Source organism: Myotis daubentonii, chromosome 2 (assembly GCF_963259705.1).
Source record: "Myotis daubentonii chromosome 2, mMyoDau2.1, whole genome shotgun sequence".
NCBI classification, from domain to species: Eukaryota; Metazoa; Chordata; class Mammalia; order Chiroptera; family Vespertilionidae; genus Myotis; species Myotis daubentonii.
In genome coordinates this window covers 93,879,982-93,903,558 of record NC_081841.1, presented here as the reverse complement: position 1 = coordinate 93,903,558, position 23,577 = coordinate 93,879,982, and the positions used below count along the sequence as shown (strand labels likewise).

Sequence of the window (23,577 nt, the reverse complement as noted above, 5' to 3'; positions counted from 1 at the left end):
TTAACATGTTGGTCATTGGTTCCACTTTCAGTGGTAGAAAAAGCCTGACTAGAGGGTGGGACTATGAGGAAAAGAAATGGAGACAGTGACTATAAGGGCAAACAATTCCTTTGAAAGTATTGTTGAAAGTGATTAAAGAAACGGAAAGTAGCTAGATGGGGAGGGGAGGATGAGAAACTGTATAAGAAATATTATAACACATTTAGATCTCTCCAAAGGGAGGGCACAGCTGTGGTCTGACTGTCATCACTGTAACATGGCCATTTACTGGGCACAGACCGTGGGCAGGCATTCCGCTAAGTGAGCTGCACGCGGCAGGCGCCGGTCTGAGACAGGCCGGAGGACAGACCTCAGTTCCCGGGGTTGTTCTGCACCAGCTGTGCATCTGGTGAGCAGCCAGGGCCTGCAGAGTGAGCGGGAGGGACGAGGAAGGTTCTTGTAAACCCTGAGGATGGAAAGGGAGCTTCTCATGACGGAATGGCCCTCCGTCTGTGCAGGAGTGACGTTAGTGTCCCTGCGTCTGGGTGAGGACTTGGGGAGCCCTGGGAGCCACATCTTTCTCGGGGCTTTGCTGTTGTTTCATGCTTTGTGCAGCCACCACCATGCAGAGGCTTCAGCACTTAAAGAAATGCTAGACTCTTTACATGTGTCCACTTTCATTCCCATCACTCCCTGTTGGGATTGCTACTCACATCTATCATCTGAGTCTCAAAGGAAGCCCAAGAGGTGGGCAGGAGATTAAGACTCCCACGGGTTAAGTCAATTGTCCAAGGGCACACACAGTAATGAGGGGCAGTGCTGGGACTGGAACCAGATGCAGCTGCAAAGGGTGTGTTCCTGAAATTGCTTCCATTTGCTCCATTTCCCTTAGGAGGGCAGTCCCCTCCTCATCCGGTCACATCCCGGCCATTGTCCTGATTTTACCACCATCACCCCTCCACATCCCACTGTTCTCCCCACCCCTCCCCTCTCCCAACTTTCTCTCCTCAACTTCCGTTTCCTCATAGCTCTGGGTCACTAGCTGGTGACTTCAGTGTGGAAGAGAAACCTGCTGGGGGCCTCCCCTCCACATCTGGGCTCTCACCAGCTGGCAGAGGCTGAGCTTGGTAACCATGCTGTAGCTCCAGCCACGTGATTCTGCACAAAGGCTGCTCTCCTTTAAAAAGACCCACAAGCATTTGCAGAATGCTGCCTTGTCACCCCCCTCTGCTCACTCATGTTGAATCTGCCCTTTTCTTTTTTCCAAGTATAATAGAAAGAAGGGGAAAAACACAAAAACTTGGCCTTGAACATCTTGTTCTCTTCCTTTCACCAACGCCTTCCTAAGAATCAACACCTTCTCTTAAGTGGATGAGAAGTTGGCCTTTGGGGCCTGTTGGAACCAGGCATTAAGCGCAGTAAATTTGAAGGGCATTCAATTTGAAGCACTTTTCAATCTGGTAGCATCATGGATGTGAGACACAGTGACCTTACCTTGCTTTCAAACAAAAAAACTAAACAAAAGCTTCATCATTTACCTGACTTCAAAGCATTTGCCCTTTACAAATCAGAACCGAAGTCCTTCTGCTTGGTCACCACTCCCCAGGAGGTGGTTGGTAGGCAGCAGGCACTTAGAAACCTCAGAGGCGGAACTCAAAATGCCACCTTTCCCACACAGGTTTGGTGGGATTTGGTTTGGTTTGGGTTTTGGGCGCATCCCAGGCCAATGAGCTTTGAAGTTACAGTGAGTTTTAGCAGGCGAAGGAGACGCCATTCTTGGTGCTGTTTTGACTCATTTTTAGGCAGACCCTGCAGATTACTGGCCATGGCAATAAAGGGAATATCGTCATAAAGCAAGTAATGAATTTTTTGGTTTCCTAGTCCATATAAATATAGTTTTATTCTATATTGTAGTCTTAAGTGTGCAAGAGCATGATGTCTAAAAAAGTACAAACCTTAATTAAAAAATACTTTATTGCTAAAAAATGCGACACATCATTTGAGCCTTGTGGAAATATGGCACCAATAGACTTGCCCGATGCACTATGGCCCCAAACATGCAATTTGTAAAAAAAACCCGCAATATCTGCAAAGCACAACAAAGTAAAGAACAATAAGATGAGGTGTGCCTGAAATCATTCAACAAACATGAACAGAATATGGCAGGATAAAGAGAATCGACCCGATGTGGATCTCAATTCTGGCTACACCAGTGAGTAGCTGTTTCACTTTTGGTAAATTATCTCATTTCTCTAATACCAACTTCCTCATCAGCTAACTCCCTGTATTAACAACTGCCCTGCCTACTTTCCTAAGTTTTGTTGAAGATGAAAGGGGTAGTATGGCTGGCACAGTGTAGATGCTCAATAAATTCAGGTCCCTTCTACTTGACAAGGGCCATGCAGGGTGCTATGAGAGATGCGGTGAAGAACGAGGGAGGGCCCGCCCACAGGGGTATAAACTGGAGAGGGAAGTGGGCTGTGTAGATGGACCAAACATAATGAAAAGGGTGGTACTTGGTGTCTGAACAATATGTCAAGGGCAGAGAAATGAGGGCGCTCTCTCAGCGGCTGTTTTCCGGCATGTAGGCTGGGCGGACTCAGCCTGGCCCCCACCTGAGGCATCTGGGATGCGCTCTCAGAACACACACAGCGCTGACCCACCTCAGGAAATCCAGTTGCTTCAGGAGCCCCAACTTCTCCCGCTGCAGACTCTCCGTCACGCGGTACACTTCCCTGAGGAGGAGGCAGACAGCAGAGATGAATGATTGTTCGGGGCGGGGGGAGCTATGGGGTATGAGGCACCCGGGAGCCCTCACACTGGAACAAGCAGGCAGTGCCCACGCTGGGGACCAAAGGGTTTCAAGGAACATGACCCTTGGAGAGCACCTGCCACGTGCAAGTGCTCACAGCCATGACCTCAGTTAGTCATCACAGACACCCCATTTCACAGACACAGGCAGAGCTTCGATAACCCTCCCAGCTCACACAGACAACCCAGGGTCCTCAGCAAGGCCTCCTGGCCCCAGACATGCTCACTCTGCAGCCACTTGCACGCCACCTCTGAGCATGACTCTGTGATAGAGAACCACTGTTTTCCCAGGCTCCAAATGGTCCTGCCCCCCAGAGTTCAGGGGATTAGAATCAATATTCTTCTCCAGACCAATCTTGGAGGGTGAGAGCAGAACTGGTATTCTTTTTCCCTTAGGTGCTGGTTAGGTTTGTTTCCAGGAGCTCTCAAAGAATCATTTTCCAGTTTCACCACCCAAAGTCTCCAATCTGTTTTCAGATATCTGGGATTTCCACCATTGATCACTCATTTCTTTGACTTAGGATTTCTTATCTCTAGCTGTAAGGAGAGACTTATGCATCAGTTGTAATCAGCTGTTTATATCACAGTGTGAACATGGTGGCCATATAGGGAGTTGTGAGGAGGGAGAGAGAAGCTGAAAGTTGCATGGGTGGCTGGAGGGCGACGTAGTGAGGCAGGGTCCTGTCCAGTTTGCTTGCATTTGTATCCTCCCTGCAGGGCCCTGCATGCAGTCAGAGTCAAAAAGAAGCAGCAGGAAGGAAGAAAGGAGAGAGGGAAGGAAAAAGTGGGGAGGGGAAAAAGGAAGGCAGGGCTAGAGGGAGGAAGACGGAAGGAAGGAAGGAAGGAAGGAAGGAAGGAAGGAAGGAAGGAAGGAAGGAAGGGAGGGAGGGAGGGAGGGAGGGAGGGAGGGAGGGAAGGAAGGAAGGAAGGAAGGAAGGAAGGAAGGAAGGAAGGAAGGAAGGAAGGAAGGAAGGAAGGAAGGAAGGAAGGGGAGTGAGTTGGGGAGGTACTCAACAACACTCAGGGAAGAAAGGAAAAAAGGCAGAACTGGAGACACTGGGAAATAAACCGTGGTTGACTTCATAACTTCACCTCCATCCTTTCCTCTGTGCTCTGCACCATGGTTTATGCAAAGGACCCAAAGTTCCACGTCTCCAAACCACAGCATGGCATTTAGTGAAGGAAGCATCTTACACCCTGATAACATTGTCAACTTGCATAGGCTGTCAGGGCATCTGGATTGTGCACACCCTGGGCTGGGCAAGGACAGTCACCCTCGGCCACCCATCCATGTCATTGAACTGGAGAAAACAGAACCAGTTTGCTGGGTCCATAAGACTCTGCCAAGCTCACAATGACCTGGTTCCTGAAGAGGTATCGGTGGTGGCTTTCCCCCCTTTATAGAATAACTATAAAGTCAATTACAACAATAACAGACTGAATTAAATTCTAAGTTCACCTCAGATAATCCTAATTAAGCAACAAAACTTCTCTGGCTCCTGCAGAGCTGCAAATTCCTAACATTTTATTACCAATTATATTTAATTTCAACTTGGGGAAAAAACAACATATTTGCCATTACCCGAACCAGGTTCCCAAACCCCTGTCTAGGATTCTGCTCTGATTAGCAATTAGAGCTGCCTCCTGGCTGCCTCTGTGCCCCAGGAGCCAAGCTTGCCTGGACGCTTCGTGCGACCCCACCTGGTCCTGCTTCTCTCTGGGGGCAGAGGAAGCAGGCAGCTTACCTCTGCTTTGGAAAACCACTCATTGCAGATCTCAGGTCTGGGTTCTCCTAGGGCAGTGGTTCTTAACCTTCTGGCCCTTTAAATACAGTGCCTCATGTTGTGACCCAACCATAAAATTATTTTCATTGCTACTTCATAACTATAATGTTGCTACTGTTATGAATTGTAATGTAAATATCTGATATGAAGGATGGTTTTAGGCGACCCCTGTGAAAGGGTTGTTTGACCACCAAAGAGGTCGCGACCCACAGGTTGAGAACCGCTGTCCTAGGGGGTTTGACTGAGGAACCAATTCCTAAATAAGAAGGTGTGGCAGGTCTTCTCTGGCCTTGTTCTCACAGAACCAGCTGACCATTGGAGCTATACCAACACACATATATACACACATATATTATATTACATGTCCATGCAAACATATTTGTCCATTTGTCTAGTAAACATAAATCCAGTTGGATATCCTATCTAATAAAAGACAAAAGGGTAATTAACCATACCTCTGCTACGCTTCCCATTGGCTAATCAGGGCCATATGCATATTAACTGCCAACAAAGATGGTGGCTGGCAGCCATGCAGCTGAAGCGAACATGAGGCTTGCTTGCTCCAGTGAAGGAGGAAGCCAAGGTTGCCCATCTGCCGCGGCCTGGCTCTGAGCTCCGGAAGCAACAATGTTTCAATTATAGAAGCTAAACAAACCCCAGATACCTGCTTTCAGCCAGCTGTGGCCATGGAGCTGAGAACGCCAGTGACAGCAACAATGTTTCAATTATAGAAGGTAAATAAATCTCAGAAAAAATAAAAGAAAAAAAGGAGAGGCTGGGAGCTTCAGTCCTGGCCAGCCTGAAAACGGCCCTCAGCCCCTCACCCAGACTGGCCAGGCATCCCATTGTGAACCCCCAAGCTAAAGGGGGTGTGGCCAGCCTGAAAACAGCCATCAGCCCCTCATCTAGGCTGGCCAGGCACCCCAGTGGGGACCCCTACTCTGAAGGGAGTGTGACCAGCTGCAAATAGCCATCAGCTCCTCACCCAGGCTGGCCAGGCACCCAAGCGGGACCCCCACCCTGTTCCGGGACACCCTTCAGGACAAACCAGCCAGCCCCCACCTGTGCACCAGGCCTCTATCCTATACAGTAAAAGGGTACTATGCAAACTGACCCTAACAGCAGAAAGACTGGGAATGACTGGTCACTATGACACACACTGACCACCAGGGGGCAGATGCTCAATGCAGGAGCTGCCCTCTGGTGGTCAGTGTGCTCCCACATGGGGGAGCTCTGCTCAGCCACAAGCAAGGCTGATGGCTGCCAGTACAGCGGTGGTGGTGGGAGCCTATCCTGCCTCCTCAGCAGCGCTAAGGATATCTGACTGCAGCTTAGGTCTGTTCCTCGCTGGCAAGTGGACATCCCCCAAGGGCTGTCAGGCTGCCAGAGGGATGTCTGATTGCCATCTTAGGCCCAGTCCCCCAGGGAGCAGGCCTAAGCCAGCAGGTGGTCATCCCCCAAGGAGTCCCAGACTGCAAGAGGGCACAGGCCTGGCTGAGGGGCCCATCCCCCACCTAGTGCACAAATTTTTGTGCACCGGGCCTCTAGTTTATATATATAAAAGCCTAATATGCAAATTGTCCCCTCGGGAGTTCTACCGGGAGACTGGGAGTTTGATCACTCGCTATGATGTGCACTGACCACCAGGGGGCAGCGCAGAAGGAAGGGAGGCCCTGGCCCACAGCCAGAAGACCCCGATCAGCCCTGATTGCCAGCCAGGCCTAGGGATCCTACATGTGAATGAATTTCGTGCACCGGGCCTCTAGTATATAGATAAATAGACATTAGACCCTTGAACAATGTGGGGGTTGGAAGTGCCAATCCTCTGGGCAGTTGGAAATCCATATAAGTTAAGTTGGCCCTCCACTTACACAGATCCCACCAACCAGGGATAGAAAATACAACTGACTCTTGAACAATGTAGGTTTGAACTGCTCAGACCAATTTATACACATAGAAACATATTCAGATTATTTTGTGTTAACAAAAAGAAAAGCATTTCTGGGTGAAAAAAGGTGCTTGGATGTTTGACTAAATGACCTTGGAAGTCCTCCTAACCTAGACATTCTAAATGTTTACATTGGTAATATGTGAACTAAAAGGGGAAGAACTTGCCTTTTTCACAGGAGTAGTTGGTGAGAGATGTATGGTTGCCATTAGGAAACTGCTGTTGGTTTGTTTTTAGGAGGCAGGTGAGATATGGAGCACACTCTGAAATACACTGTCAAGTGAAAAATGTAGGCAAATGCAGAATAATGTGCTACCATTTTGTAAGTGAAAATTGTGTGTATGCATGCGCATTTGCATATGCATAGAACTCTTTGGAAGGACCCACAAGAAACCATGACTGGTGGCCTCTGTGTGGCTGGAGGCCAGAAGTGATGGCCCAGGGGATAGAGGCAAACCTCTTTTTAGTGCATATCCTTTTGTGCCCTTTGAATTTGGTGCTTTGTCATAAACTACCCTAAATAAAAGTTAATTAACAAAATAAACGAAGAGGTGCTTTCAGCTGACCTTCATCTTTATATTATCTTCACTGCTTGATTGTTCTTTCTTTTTTTTTTTTTTTTTTTAGATTCATCTTTTTTTTTAATTAAATCTTTATTGTTCAGATTATTACATTTGTTCCTTTTTTTTTCCCCCCATAACTCCCCTCCTCCCAGTTCCCGCCCCACCCTCCGCCCTCACTCCCCACCCACTGTCCTCATCCATAGGTGCACGATTTTTGTCCAGTCTCTTCCCACATCTCCCACACCCCTTTCCCCCCCAAGAATAGTCAGTCCATTCCCTTTCTATGTCCCTGATTCTATTATAATCAACAGTTCATTCTGTTCATCAGATTATTTATTCACTTGATTCTTAGATTCACTTGTTGATAGATGCATATTTGTTGTTCATAATTTGTATCTTTACCTTTTTCTTCCTCTTCCTCTTCTTAAAGGATACCTTTCAGCATTTCATATAATCCTGGTTTGGTGGTGATGAACTCCTTTAGCTTTTCCTTATCTGTGAAGCTCTTTATCTGACCTTCAATTCTGAATGATAGCTTTGCTGGATAAAGTAATCTTGGTTGTAGTTTCTTGGTATTCATCACTTTGAATATTTCTTGCCACTCCCTTCTGGCCTGCAAAGTTTCTGTTGAGAAATCAGCTGACAGTCGTATGGGTATTCCCTTGTAGGTAACTGAGTTACTTTCTCTTGCTGTTTTTAAGATTCTTTCTTTATCTTTTGCTCTTGGCATTTTAATTATGATGTGTCTTGATGTGGTCCTCTTTGGATTCCTTTTGTTTGGGGTTCTCCGCGCTTCTTGGACCTGTAAGTCCATTTCTTTCACCAGGTGGGGGAAGTTTTCTGTCATTATTTCTTCAAATAGATTTTCAATATCTTGCTCTCTCTCATCTTCTGGCACCCCTATAATTCGGATGTTGGTACGCTTGAAGCTGTCCCAGAGGCTCCTTACACTATCCTCGCATTTTTGGATTCTTTTTTCATTTTGCTTTTCCCGTTGGATGTTTTTTGCTTCCTCGCAATTCAAATCATTGACTTGATTCTTGCGCTCCTCTGGTCTGCTGTCGGGCGTCTGTTTAATATTCGTTATTTCAGTCCGTGTGTGCTTAATTTCTAGTTGGTTCCCCAATATAAGATCGAGGGTCTTATTAGTTTTCGTGTAGATCTCATTAAGTCTATCGGCAGCTTCTAAACAGTTCTTGAGAGACCTTAAAAGTGTGGTTCTGAACTCTATTTCTTCCATTGACAATTTTGTCCTGTTTCTTTGTCTCCGCATTTTGTTATGCTTCTTTGGTGCACCCCCTAGTGGTCTTTGTTCGCAGTCTTATAGATAAATCTTGATTGTTGTAGCTAATTCCAGGGAGGGTTTGACCTCCAGGCCAAGTGGCTATGAGAATCAGCTGTGTCAGCAGTGAGAGAACTTCTGTCCTCTAGGGAGGTGCTAATCTAGCCTTTGCCTGAGGCTATCCAGCAAATGCCTCTGTGCAGGGCTTGGGCGGGGCGGGTCGCACAGGATCAACAGGGTGGGCCGGAGAGAGCAGTTATGGCGGCTCTCAGTCCTGTCCCCAGGGGCTCTGCCTCTCTGAGTCCCAGCACCCGCTGCAAGGCTCGGAGAGAAAGCTGCACTCGCTCTGACCGAAGCCAGACAGTCCGCTCCTCCCGTTTGAGCCTGGGTCCCTAAAGACTCGCCTGTATCTGGAGCTCAGAGTCTGCGACTCCCTCCCGATTGAAAACAACAACCGCGCCCTCCGCCGCCAGCCCGCTCTGCGCACTCCGCACCTCAGAATTTGACTTCAGCACTGCGCCTCCTCTGAGTGTCCGTATGCGTTTCTCTTTCCTCCTAGTTGTAGGACTTCCACTCAGCCAGCGTTCCTGTGGTTCTGGGTGATGTCCGTTCCGTGTTTTAGTTTCACTTTTGAAGTAGTTGTTCAAAGCAGCAAACTCCTGCGTTAACCTATGCCGCCATCTTGGTTCTGTCTCGATTGTTCTTTCTTTATCATATTTTAAAATCTAGTTCTCCTTCCTTGAGCATCTTCAGAGAACAGGAAAATCAATTTGCCCATTCAGAACTCTTGCTGATAAATGACTCAGTCTGTTTATCTCTGAATCTTCCCTTTCCCCCTCCCAGCTGTGAAGCAGTGTCAGGCAGCAAGACATCAGAACCAGGCTCTGTCCCATTTTCTGGAACTAACTAGCTGTGCTGCTTTGGGTTGGTCACTATACCTCTCTGAGCCTCAGTTTCATCATTTATAAAATGGGAGATGGAGAGCATTAAGGTCCTATCAGTCCTGGCGGTCTGGGACTCTGTTCTATAGAGGACAAGCGAGGCTCTCCCTGCCTTCTCTCCTGACCTCCCTGGAAGGCCAAGAATGCTCTCCTGGGCTCCAGCACTCTGTGTGGCTGTACAGGACACTGCACGCTTTTCCAAAACAAGCCGTGAACGGGGGAATCATTTATCTCTTCCTCCTATCCCTCCTCCCCTCTTTTTTAATTCCCAACCTCCAGAGACTATCTCTGGCTTGGTTAATTAAGATGAGGCTTCGGGAAGATTTGAATCCTCCTGCTATGATCTGTTACTCCACGCTGTGTGCTCATTTCCATCTGCTATTCTAATTCCTGCGCCTTCAGATGTTTGTTGCTTTTAGAACTTGATTGAATTTTAAAAGCCTGAATCCTTCATTGTTTGCAAAGTTAAATGCCTGTGCCTTGTTGACCTGCTTTCAATGAGGAGGAACTGATTTTGCTCATTTACAATGAAATACACTCTTTTTCCACTGGTCACCCAAGAATTGGTGTGTGTGTGTGTGTGTGTGTGTGTGTGTGTGTATTTAATTGCAGATATCTTACTAGGGTAAAACTTTAAATCCAAACACCTCCCTCTCACCCTGGGCCAGTGGTGGGCAAACCGCGGCTCCCGAGCCACATGCGGCTCTTTGGCCCCTTGAGTGTGGCTCTTCCACAAAATACCACGTGAGGGCGCGCCCGTACAGTGCAATTGAAACTTCATGGCCCATGCGCAGAAGTCGGTTTTCGAAAAGGAAATAGAGGAAACAAGTACAGTGGAGCCTTGACTTAAGAGTGTCCCGACTAACGAGTCTTTTGAGATACCAGCTGTCTCTCAGCCGATTTTTTGCATTGAGTTGACAGAGTAATTTGAGTTAACGAGCTCCTCAACGAGCTCGGTCTCGGAACGAATTAAACTCGTAAGTCAAGGCCCCACTGTATACAAGACGAGTGTGGATGGGAGAGTTGGAAGGGGTCGACCTCAGTGAACATACCTCAATCAGATTGAGGATGTTTTTAGCAAAAGCCAGCTTAGGAGTACCCCAATTAAGTTGATGACAATGTACCTACCTATATAGTTTAAGTTTAAAAAATTTGGCTCTCAAAAGAAATTTCAATCGTTGTACTGTTGATATTTGGCTCTGTTGACTAATGAGTTTGCCGACCACTGCCCTAGGCAATCAATCCCACATGCTAGAAGACACCACATGTGAGCCAGACAGCAGGACAATTTGATTTAGGCAGGTGGACCAACATTTTGCCAACAGTCCGAAAATGAGGGCTTTCACTTTTGAGCAAGGAAAGTGAATATATGTATAACATCAAGCATTGGTAAGTAATACTGCCTTTCCTCTAAAATCAGACTTTTCATTCTACCCAGCACAGGACCAGGCACACAAAAACATTTCGCAGAATGAATGGATGAAGACATGAATGAGTGGATGAACAAACAAGTGAGTGAATGGTGGCCAGTCCAATGCCTGTGTAAATATTTTCTAGCTGTCTCATTGTTCCTTGGGAGGGTAACCAAGAGTGTCTAGCATTAAGCTTCTTGGACAGAAGCTGAAAAACTCTGAACCTCAGTTTCCTCATCTATAAATCAAAGTAGATCATAAGCGTCCCTGCCACATCAGGATGCTGTAAAGGTCACAGGAGATGATGTTAAACTATCGACGCAAGACACATTGAATGCTCAGCACAGTACCTGGCACAGAGTAGTTTTCAATAAATATTTGCTAAATAAGTACATAAATATATAGAGAAATGAATGAATAAATAAAAAAGTGAGATTCCTCTCCCTGGGCCTCAGAGTGCATTTGGTCTCAAAACCTAACACTCCGGAGACAAGATAAATGCTGATATTCTCAGCAACTTCTCCAGCTTAACACACAGACCACACCTGGAATCTTTGCAGCCATGCCTCTGCCTCACAAGCTGAGCCATGTCCTGACACCACAGCGTTTCACTAGCAAACTAGGCCCCGAGAGGTGTGGGGCTCCCCAACCAGCCCATGCAGAAGAATACTTGTAGGAAAAAGGGGCAGAGGTGGAGTGAAGATTCCAGGGCACCGTCACATGCCCCATCCATTTACATGTCAATCTCAGAACTGTCCGGGCTTCACTTTCGTCCGCTTCGGTCCCCAAGGTTTCTAAACTACTACGGTCATGTTTGGTCTACCCGCTCACTCAGCATTTTCTCACAGACTGAAATATATTTGTTGGTTGGATATCATTTATTATGATATCTTCCTGATCACATAATAAATTTTCCAAGAACAGAGCTGTGTATCCTAGATAATGCTCAGCACAGCATTGGTCTGCTAATAGTTTCAGAAAACTAGTTGAGATCTTAGGGAGCAAGGGGTCTAATCCCCATTTTACAGGCAAAGGGACAGGGTCTCCAATAGGGGAGATGACATGCTCACTGCAGGGAGGGAGCTGGAGAGCAGATAGGGGTGCCTAAAGGCCACACTCACATCTCCTTCTCCTGGTGGAGTTTGCAGGCCTCTTGCTGGAGGCTTTCCAGCTGCTGCTGGGCATCCTGCAATTCCCGGGAGGTGCGCTCCAGCTCCCGGGCCAGCTCCTGGTTGGTGAGTTTCAGCTTGGTATTCTCCGCTTTGGTTTCATGCTTGTCATTATGCAGGGCTGTGCACTGGCCCTCCAGCTGGAAAGGAATGGGGGACAGAGAGGAATGGCGGGCAAGCACCATCATCAGGCTGGCCTGCCCCAGCCTCATCTAGCAGGAACCATCACTGTACCCCGCACTGCCCTCAAACTTTGTCCTGTTCCTTCATTCACACGTATACACTTCAGGAAGCAGGAGGAGCTTCCAGAACAATCTCAGCTCTCCCTTGTTTCCATAGGGCTACGAGAAAAGGAAATTCCACATCCATCTCCGACTCTTTTTTTTAATCTTTTTTTTTCTTTATTGGTTAAGGTATTACATATGTGTCCTCATTTCCCCATTAACCCCCAACTCCCCCCTCCCCCTCACACACACACACACTCATGCTCTCATCCCCCTGTTGTCTGTGTCTATTGGTTGGGCTTATATGCATACATACAAGTCCTTTGGTTGATCTCTCCCCCTTACCCCCACCCTCCCCTACTTTCCCTCTGAGGTTTGTCAGTCTGATCGCTGCTTCTCTGTCTCTGGGTCTGTCCCTGTTCATCAGTCTATGTTGTTCATTATATTCCACAAATGAGTGAGATCATGTGGTATTTATCTTTCTCTGACTGGCTTATTTCACTTAGCATAATACTCTCCAGTTCCATCCATGCTGTTGCAAATGGCAAGAATTTCTTCTTTTTTACCGCAGCGTAGTATTCCATTGTATAGATGTACCACAGTTTTTTAATCCACTCATCTGCTGATGGGCACTTAGGCTGTTTCCAAATCTTAGCTATGGTGAATTGTGCTGCTATGAACATAGGGGTGCATATATCCTTTCTGACTGGTGTTTCTAGCTTCTTTGGATATTCGACTCTTATCTCAATGATAATTACCATCATCCCATCAATGAACTTAAGAGCTAAAGTAAATCCTTCTTGTTGTCCTTTAAGCCAGTTTCTTCTCCTTGGCCATCAATGGAATGGAGAACACTAAGTAAGGGGCATCCTCATAAAACATCCCTCCCAATTTTGAATACTGAGATAAATCTATCTATTACCTTTCCTTCTCTCAGCTGTGTAAGTCCAATTCCTTTAATCTACAGAAGCTTTGAATGGTAGCCAGAAACACTGAAAATTCCTAAGAAATAGCTAAAACAGGTCAAACCAACCATGTTCCTAAAACAACTAAAAACCTGCCTTTGAATGACTTCAGCTTTTCTTGGCTAGTGGTCATGCCTTGCAGAGCTTCCAACCTTCTCACTAGAGAAAGCACCAAACCAAGGCAAACTGATTATAAAAAATTTAGTTTAATGAATGTAGCCAGTAAGGGGAGGAGGAAGAAATGATAAGGGATGTTGTGTGATTCTCAGGAGGCTCCTGTGTAATCAGGTAAGCATGCAGTAAGTAAATCGAGTGGCAATCATTCATGTGAGGGATAACTCTAATTGGTAAGGACTTAATGCATAATAATGAGAAGGAGAAAGAGTAGGAGAAGCAAGTCAAGGTAAGGCTGTGGAAGCAGGGAAGGAAAGGCAGCTGCCAGTTCCTGGAGTTGAAACCATCTTACTGCAGAGGAAAGAAACCCAAATCCATAGACGGGGTAGCAGCAGGAGTGGAGCAGTCTGCAGCCTTAGCAGGGGGTGTCTTCAAACACATTCTAATGCATTGCTAAAAATAGCCCTGTCTATTTAAACTGCAGCAATGTGTCTGGGTCTGTCCAGGGCTGGATTCCTTCCAACACAAGACAAAACAGGAGGATACGTGACACTCTCTCCCCTCCATGAGCCCTGGCTTTGGAGAAGAGGCAGAGCCTGAGGTTTGCCGAGGTAATAAGTCTTTCTGGGGTCATTAGCCAGGCGTTCCCAGCCATAGTCGATGGACACAGTGCAGCACCCAGCCTGCCTGCTGGGAGCTCAGGTGCATCAGAGGAGCGTCTGTGTCTGCATCCATCTGCAGGATGATGAAACAGTCATAAAGGAGGTGATGAACCACGTCCAGGGGGAGATGGGGATGGAAAATCTGACCTTTGAAAAGCCTCTTCCTGCTGGAGGCTCCATGGCCATCCTGGCGGGCAGACAGTACTGTCTGCAGCAGCCCCCAAAGTACCAGGGACTGTGTCCCTTGTACCTCAGCACTCCCCTCCTCTCTTATACAGTATGCAGGGGACAAATTAACATTTTGGCATTCGGGTGGCTCCTGGGCACAATTATACGGCAATGTCTGCAGATACCTCAAGGGAGAATTCTTAGCACCTTCTCAAAGTTAAACACCTGGCATTGGAGAAGCAAAGGCTTTATCTTGGGATCATCTCTGATTTCAAATGCTCTCTTGTACAACTAAATGGTTCTTTCAGATTGAAAAAGAGAGAAGTCCTTAACTGAATGGCAGTGAAAGTGGGCCAGAGCCAGAGAAGAGGATGCAATGAGGGCCAGGGGTCTGAGGACACAGCATACCCGCTTCTGCTTCTGGGAGAGCTGCTCCAGCTCCTGCTCCTTAGACAGCAGCTTCTGCTCCAGCTCCTGACTGCGGGCCTGAAAGCGCTCTGTGTCCTGCCAGAGAGAGGGACATGTGAGGCCTAAATGCACCTGGGATGGAGACATTTTCCCACCTTGAACCTGCTCAACAGCAGGGCCTGCCCACCCTGGTGGACTTTGGGGCCTCCCCATAGCATTCCAGGGCCTTGGTGATCTGCCAGCTGGTTGGTGCGGCCCAGTGAGATACAGAGAGTGCAAGTGCTAGGTGTGGCTTGACTGGCGACGATGTATCCCCCCTTCCCCCGTAAAGGCAGTGTCAGTAAGTGGGGGAGTAGTGAGCAGGGAGAAGAGAACAGGCCTGACCTCAAATCTCAGGCCGTCTCCTCATCTGTAAATTGGGAGGTGGATTATCCTTCCATATGGATATTCTGTTTCACGTTGGGCCTGTCATTTGATCCCTTAAATGACCATCACTCTGGAAACACAGGGCATCATTTCTTTTGGGTCTAGATCCTCACTGTTTTCTGACCATGACGGAGATTTTCCCTTCCTCCTGATGTACCTTCCCTCCCGCCCTAGAACTGAGCTTCCCCACTCAGGGATGCAGAGTCCCTGATGATGCAAGAGCAAAAGAGACCTGGTTGTGGGATAAAGAGGAAAGTGTGTAGGTTGTCAGGATGCCTGACACTCTCAACAGAGCCTGGAATGGTGTAAAGGCCCTGAGCTGGACGTCCGGAGACTTGGTTCCAGGCCTGGCCTTGCCCAGCTAACTTGCTCATTCTTCTAGATCATGGAGTCTTTGTTCATAGAATAGAAACAAAAATACCCATGCCACTTATAGCTTTCCACTTGACTGAAGCTAGAACAGAGGCACAAACCATGCAGGAAGAGAAGAAACCACCTAACCTCCATATAACTTACTGTAGGAGCCCTGGTTGCCCGTCCCACGGAACAATGCCTTCCCGAGGAGGACAGCCGTGGAGGCTGCACTGGAGGGCGGCCTGTCCTGCTGGCAGGTTGCATCTGACGGTGCAACAGTCGGGAAACAGGACCGCTCTGGGGCAGAGGCCTTTGGACACCTCCGTTCAAGGCTCAGGTATTTCCTGGGCTCATTGTTTGTAGATGCTACCTGATTCCTCTGCCCATTTTCAGGAAGGTGACTGCAGCTCAGGGACAGCTCTGTGACTGTCCTCATCTCAACCACATGTAATGGCAGAAGCAGATTTGAAGAGACAGTTCCTGCTCCGAACTTACAGGAAACCTGCTTCATTTGGCTTGTCTGCTGCTCATGGGGCAGGTACTGGTGGGCAGTGCTGGGAGGGGGCAGCTACAGATACCCATGACATGCTGCCATCTCCACCAGGGCCTGCAAGTGTCTTACTGCCTCGCCAGCACAGAGCTTTGAGAGTCTAATCCAGGGGTGGGCAAACTTTTTGACTCGAGGGCCACAATGGGTTCTTAAACTGGACCGGAGGGCCGGAACAAAAGCATGGATGGAGTGTTTGTGTGAAGTAATATAAATTCAAAGTAAACATCATTACATGAAAGGGTACGGTCTTTTTTTTTTTTTTTAGTTTTATTCATTTCAAACGGGCCCGCGGGCCGTAGTTTGCCCACGGCTGGTCTAATACCTGGAGCTGGGTGTGCAAGTGACTAATATTTCCCTCTTGGTCAAACAAGCTGCTAAAATAGAGCCCCGGAAGGTCCTGCTTTTCCATGCTGTCATCAACTGTAACACCACTGCGCTCACACTGTGGCCCGGCAGAAGCCTGCGTATCCAGGGCTTAGTAGCATGCCATAGCACTTTCTAATAGTTTCCATGCTTATGCAGAAACCATAAATCTAAGCACTGAGTCTGGAAGGTGTTTGCTATTGAGAGGGGAGAAGCAGGGGACAGGAGGGGGCAGGTGGGTGAAGCAGAAGCATGGTCAGATCACCTTTGTGATACTAATTTGTCCTTAAATTTTCCCCTCTGACCTCTTCCCACTCCTAATCCCCATGTGTTGGCCCACTTTTGCTTCTGGAAGCATCCCTTTTCTTTAGCCAGGACTTTGGCCTGTTGTCATGGCCCAGGCAGGGGGGCAAATGCCCCAGGGCTCAGCCCCTCTGAGCAGTGGGCCATTTTGGGTAAAGGAAGTGGCTCTCCTACTGCAGGGTGGGGGAAGGCTGCTGTTCTCAGAGGACTATTTCAGGGTCTGCTAGGTGAAGAGAGTTTGAGTTCTGTCTGCCATATACTCACTCCCTATGCTGAAGGTTGGGGGGCAGCCAGAAAGTTTTAAAGCTCTAAAAAGGAACAGGGAGGAGGTATGGAGAAACTGACAAGTCTCCATAAGGCTCTAGTTAAAGAACATGACTGGCTTTTTCTGGAAGGCATCCAGACTCCTTCTCCATTTCAATGACATCTGTGATAATAAATGAAGATGTGGTTTGGATGATCAAAGCTGCATACAACTAAAAAATGGTTCAAATCAGCCACATTAGCAGAGGAAAAAGACATTGTGACAACAGCCCCAGTGCTGAGTGGCCAGGGATGATGTGGTCTCTGTAGTGTGTCCCCAAAAATTTATATGCTGTCACCGAACCCCCAACGTGATGGTATTAAAAGGTGGGGCCTTTGGGAGGTGACTAATGCTCTTATAAAAGAGACCCTGGACAGCTTGCTTGCCCTTCTGCCATGTGAGGAGACAAAGAGTAGTTGCAGTCTGCGACCCAGAATAAGGCTCTCACCAGGACCTGAATTCCCTGATCTTGGACTTCTAGCCTCCAGACGGTGAAAAGTAAATGTTTGTTGTTTGTAAGCCAACCATTTTATGGTATTTTTGTAATAGCAACCCCAACTGACTAAGACAGGAGGTCACTGTTCAAGATCAAAACTCTTCTACTGAGAACCCACCAAGTAGATAATCCAAAAATGGATAACAGAGTTTCCTATAGCTTTGTTTTATGAATATGGATATGCTTAGCTTAGCCTGGAAAAGGTGATGATTTTACCAGTTCTGACCTCCCAAAACAAATAGCAAGGCTAGGTAGGAGGCTAAGTGCCAGACTAGGAATAGGAAATGTGAGTTTTAAATTTTCTCCCATGGTATCTGAGAAAGGTAGGATTTCATTTGTCTTGGGTATTAAATTTTCTAGGTGTCTAAGGGAAAAGGGTGGGATGTTCAAGCTCCAAGGATGGTCCCCTTATGGAGTGGAGTGAGCTGGTGCATTTGGGTGGGCCTACCATATGGGTCTAGACTAGAGCAAGTGTCAGATTCAGTCTTCAGGCTGCTTAAACTGGTAAAGCATGCACCTTCATCCTTTCATTCATTTATTCATTCACTTGTTCATTTACTCATTGAACCAACAAACAATTGTTGAGTACCTACTACGTTCCAGGCATGGCCAAGGTGCTAAGGATATGTTAGGTAGTAAAGTTAAAGATCCCGGCTCTCGTGGAGCTTACATGTTAGTGAGAGCAGACAGATCACCATCAATAAAAGTAAACAAGTACATTATATGCTATATTTGAAGGTGACAAATGTCTTGAAATAATTATAAATTAAGCAGAAAAAAAGGGAATCGGTAGTGCCATGGGTGAGGCATTGCAATCTTAACTTGGGGGAGGTAGTCAGTGTAGGCCAGATCAACCTGGCCCGCAGAACCAAGCTCCGGAAGTTACTTTTACCTTCAAGAGAAACCGCTCCTTCTCACTTTTGATTTGCTGCTCCATCTCCTCATAGAGATGCTGGATTTCTTCATCATAAGCAGCAATTTTCCTGCAAAGATGGCAAAAGGAGAGTCTGATGAGGCTGACACTGAAATTTTTTTATCCCACAGAAGCAAGTCCTAGAGCTTGGGCACCAGAACCCCACTGGATCTGTGGGTGGTGGGCTGACACTGTATAGGTCAGGTCAGTCTGAGCTGCAGGATCAGGTCCTCAGGATCAGCTGACTACAGAGGCCAGCAGGACCCTCTCCTCTTCTTCCTTCAGACCATCACTGCCGGCCATGCACATGCTCCTCAGCGAAGCTGCCCTGGCTCTATCAGCTTTATTTAACACAATTCCCTGGCCTCTGCTACACTCACCCTGCCTCCTGCTCTCTGACCCCCCACCCCCACCCCCCCACCCCCCGTTTGCAGACTGCATAAAGTTGTGTGGGCTTCTTTCTTGTTCGGCTTCTTGGTCTATGTCATTCCCATGTTGGATGCATTCTCTCTACCTGGCTACATCAGCACCATCTGAACTGCACCATCAGAGGGCTCTCCTAGAATTGTGTGCTAAAGTTTGTGGGATACATACTTCTCATAAGAGCTCAAAAGATTGCATGATAATGACAACCACCACCACTACACCCCCTGCAAAAGAAGGGGCCACACCTGCCCAGGTGTTCATGCCCTCTAGGCATGGGGCCACAGGCAGACAGTATGAGACTGTGAGGCTGGCAAAGGCTGGAGTTATAATGAGATGTCCTCATCCCCACTCTCATCATCTTCCCCCACTCAGAAGAGCCCCACAGGACATGAAGGAAGCTCATGGGCTCCTACACAGATGAAAACAAAAGAGGCTGTGAGGACAAGGTTTATAAGTCACCCTGGGGTTGTTCCTCATTTTTGCCCAGTAATAGATCCTCTTCCAAATGCCCCCAAATTCAAACAGGAAGGATCAGGTATTAGCATTTGAACTGAGACTGGAAGTTATCACACTGCGCACAAACATTCCCAGAGTATTGTGTTTCTATACCTTTTCTCTGACCTGCAGTGACAGGCCCCCTCTCTGCCCCTGCTCTCTACCCTCTTTCTCTCCTATTAAAGGAACTCCAGGCTCCAGTGAACAGGCTGAGGTCACAGCTCTCAAGGTCTGTTTTGAGCATGTAACACACACACACATCCTGCAAGTTTTGGCACTTGTCATCCTAAACTCAAATGATAGCAAGCCCCTCTACCCTTAATTCAAGTAAGAAGACTTTAATAATTGAGGAAACAGTCCTAGTCTCAGTTCTAAGAGGTTCTGGGGAGATTTCTGAAGAAAACATCAAGGATGGGTATGTATTTATTCCCCTGAGCCTTTCATCGTTTTAACCCCTACCTCCCTATGTCCACTTGGGACTCTAATCCAGTGTCAGCTGTCCCAGCTGCCTATGATTGCACCACAGCCCACTCACTGCCCCTTCCTCTCTTGCTACAAGTCACTTGCACAGACTGAGCAATGACTAAGGAGCCATTTTGATTGGCATCCTTTTAATTCTACAGAAACCACAAAACAGATGCAGAAAAAAGAACTGGTGTGAATCTCCATGGTCAAGGTCACTCATTAGAGCACCAGCCTCTGAGTTCCCTTCCTTAGCTGTACATCCAAGACCAGAAACCTGACTTTGAGTGAGTACAGCAATGGTCCCAAGATGTGCTCAGTAAAAGGTGACAGCTCTCCAAGACTTCCATGAGCTGCAGCCCTGTGTTTATCATTGTGTTTGACATCCTGGTACAACAAATACCTTTTCTGCTAAGAGTAAGAAATCTGTTCTTGGTAAATGACAGGTGTTTTGGATGGTTACTTTTGTTCTTAGCTAACCCATGACAATACAAGAAAATCTTACAGAGAAATAAGGAACAAGAACACCTGCTGTTAAATGGGAACATTTCAGGAACAGAAATGAATACAGTTCGAAAGAACTTTCAAAAAAATGGTCTTCTCTTGGTCCCAGGAATTATCTTCCTGTACGTGAAGAAATTCAGATGCTAGATGGCAAATGGTGTCAAGGAAAACTTTAGACAGCAATTTCAACTATATAAATACTGGAGAACCAATAAAGTGAGATGAGAAGAATTAAAAAAATAATTTGGCTCTGTGAAAGGAATACTAATTACAGTCATTCATATAGACTGTTTACCATTTATGGCTAGAAACCATGCAAGGCATTAATTCTGTACTATCATTAAATGTGTTACATTAACTTTGCTCTAAGTTTTATTTGATTAAATTAATAAACTCTGTGCTTGTTTTTTGTGCTCACATGTCAGTTTGCTAGTCATGAAGTAATTTTGCAAACTGCTAAAAAAAAACAATTGGAGGGAAGGCAAATATCCCCTCTGAAAGGTATGTGCTCCCATCCCTCACTCACACAGGCTGAGTTCACTACAAAGAAGCGTTGGGAGTCCAGGTGGGCATCCGTGATCCTGGGCCCAACCAGACTCATACATGGAACCAGGCCTTTGGAAATGTGTTGGCTTGGCTGGCCTCCTGGGAGACTGCTCAGGCCTGAATGACTTTTGAGGATGCGCCCTGACTCATGACCAGCCTGGATCAGACACATGAGAAGCCAGATCAGGAGTCAGAGCCCTAGGGGCCCATCCCAGAGCCAGCTCACTTCCTCCATGTGACCTTGGACAAGTGACTTTAGATCCCAGGATAGCACCTGCCCTGCGTTTCTCCCAGCACTGTCATGATGAATGTCAAACAAGAGAGCAGGTGTGGAAAGCATTTGGTACTACAAAGTCCTAAATAAATGTAGGGATTATTTATTATGGTAATGATTATCAGGGGCTATGGAGGGCAAGGACCGGCATTCCTCCAAGGGGAGGAGGGCCTTAGTTTCAAGGGTAAAAGGGTTGTTGGGATTGTAAGGGTCAGAGGCAATCAGGAAGATGAAGAATACAAAGCTTAGTCAATAAAAATCGCTGTCAGACCAATCCATTAGAGACAAGGTTGTGTGAAAGTAGGAGCTGCAGAGCCAAAGCCTGCATCTGCAGGGAGCTGTGAGAGCAATAATAGCGAGAGACACTGAAAAGATCTATGCGCACAGTGTGTGTTGTTTCAGATGGGCACACCTTATTCTTCCATCCAAAGGAAAAAGGTAACCACTTCTGTTTGCTTATTATATTCATTTTTGTTCCCACGATTTCTAAAACTACTCTTATTGCTTGATGCATAGAAGCATAGACTTTGAAATCTTCTCTGTGAGCCAATAGGTTTCCTCATCTATTCCAACCCTCACTGACCTCCTTTTCTGAACTCTTAGGACACCATACGTCTTTATTTGACATTTAATTTTTAAGTCCTGAAGAACTGTTTCATATGGGTTAATGCTGTTTTAATTCGGTTATAAACAATCAGACATTTATGCCACCCACAGGCCCTGTGCTCAAAATGTTAATGTTTAAGACTTTGGGTACCAAACTCAGAAACCCGTGGACCATCTTGAGGGAACACTAAATTCCAGGGGAAATGAAGAATTTCAGGGTTGGGAAGTTTGTCTGATCCAACCACCTATTTTTCCAGTGTTAAAATTCTTACCACAATATCCTCACCAAGTATTTAACCAAACTATATTAGAACAGCTCCAGTGATAGGGGACTTGCTAGATCTCTAAGCAACTCTTTCATCTTTGGAATATTCTGGCTCATAGAAATGTGTCTTCCTATGATTATAAACATCCTATCCATAAAAACCTTTCATATATTTGAAACAGCATTAAGACTTCAAGGAATAGCCCTGGGTTCAGGCCATGCCTCACCACTTCCTTGAATCATGTCTCATATGGATTTTTTTTTGTTTTGTTTTGGTAAGTCTGCTCACTATTCTCTTTATACCTTGCAAAATGGCCTCTAATTTAGCTCTCTCAAATCATGGATCCCCAAACCAAGTACTCTGTGTATGAAGACTATTCAGTGCAGATTAGAGCTGGGGTATTGCCTCTCTTGTTCTTAATGCTGCATATCTATTCATGAAGCCTAACATCACATGCTTTTTCTTGGTATGACCCATTTGTCAACTAAAAGCTCTAACCTTTATGGTTGTGTGATGGTTTTTGTTTTAAAGATGGTGCTACTCAATCATACCTTTCCCACTTTGTGCTTCTGCCATTGGCTTTTTGGCTTTTGGCAAAATCTTAAATATAATTCTGTTAGATTTCATGTTTGTTAGATTCAGTTCATCTTTCCAGCCTGTCACTGTCTTAATGGTTTCCCCCTGTTTGTTCAGTGTACTCAATGACCTTCCAAGTTTTGTTATATTTTAAATTTCAATCATAATGTAAGCTAAATAACCTATAATGTTGCTTTTGATTACTTCCTTCATCTAGAGTTATTTAGAAAACTGTTTAAAATATATAAACTGCCTACCAGTGTGGCTCAGTGGCTGAGAATTGACCTATGAACCAGGAGGTCATGGTTCACATGCCCGGGTTGCAGGCTCAATACCCAGTGTGGGGTGAGCAGGAAGCAGTGGATCAATGATTCTCTCTCCTCATTGATGTTTCTATCTCTCTCTCCCATTCCCTTCCTCTCTGAAATTTATATATATATAAATTTATATATATACACACAAACATATATACACTATTGGTTTCTAGTTTTATCATATTATAATCATATTATAATAAGAGAATATACTGGTAAGGTATTTACTTTACAAAATCAATTAACCTTCCTTTTGTAGCCAAAAACACTATCAATTCTATGTAAAGTCTATGGGAAGCATGTGTATTTATTTGTAGGACACACACTCTACATTCGTCTCTTAACTTAAGCCTGCTGGTGGACGGTTTCAAGTACTGTACATATTTAATGTACTTTTTGCCTGATTAATGTGTTAAGACACAAAATAAGTCTTAACAAATTCAAGAACATGGAAAACATACCAAACATCATCTGGGATCATAATGGCATGAGACTAGAAATCAACTATAATAAAAAAACACATTTAACACTCAAACACATGGAGGCTAAGTAGCATGTTATTGAACAATGACTAGGTTACCAATGAGATTGAGGAAAAAATTTAAAATTACTTGGAAATAAATGAAAATGAACATACAACAACCCCAAATCTCTGGCACACAGTGAAAGCAGTCTTGAGAGGGACATTCATAGCATTATAGGCCTACTTCAAGAATCAAGAAAAATCTCAAATAAACAATCTAACCCTATACCTAAAAGGACTAGGAAAAGAACAAGAAAAACCCAGGATAAACAAAGGAAGGAAATAAAGATCAGAGTGGAAATAATGAGAGTCTAAAAAAACGATACAAAGGATCAATGAAACCAAGAGTTGGTTCTTTGATAGATAAACAAGATTGATGAGCCTGGCCAGCATGGCTCAGTGGTTGAATGTTGACCTAAGAACCAGGAGGCCACAGTTCTATTCTC

At 46.0% G+C, this 23,577-nt stretch overlaps 1 protein-coding gene across 12 annotated transcripts in view; it reads right to left on the bottom strand.

Annotated features, from left to right (window-relative positions):
• CRACR2A (calcium release activated channel regulator 2A) overlaps positions 1-23,577 on the bottom strand; it is a 140,510-nt gene that overhangs the window by 31,727 nt on the left and 85,206 nt on the right. For all 12 annotated transcript variants that reach the window (XM_059683853.1, XM_059683845.1, XM_059683846.1 and 9 more), the window contains 4 exons: positions 18,119-18,209; positions 14,431-14,526; positions 11,842-12,029; positions 2,643-2,714 (listed from right to left, as the gene is read on the bottom strand). In XM_059683853.1, coding sequence (XP_059539836.1) covers positions 2,643-2,714; positions 11,842-12,029; positions 14,431-14,526; positions 18,119-18,209 — 447 coding nt within the window. The remainder of the gene's footprint in view (positions 1-2,642; positions 2,715-11,841; positions 12,030-14,430; positions 14,527-18,118; positions 18,210-23,577) is intronic.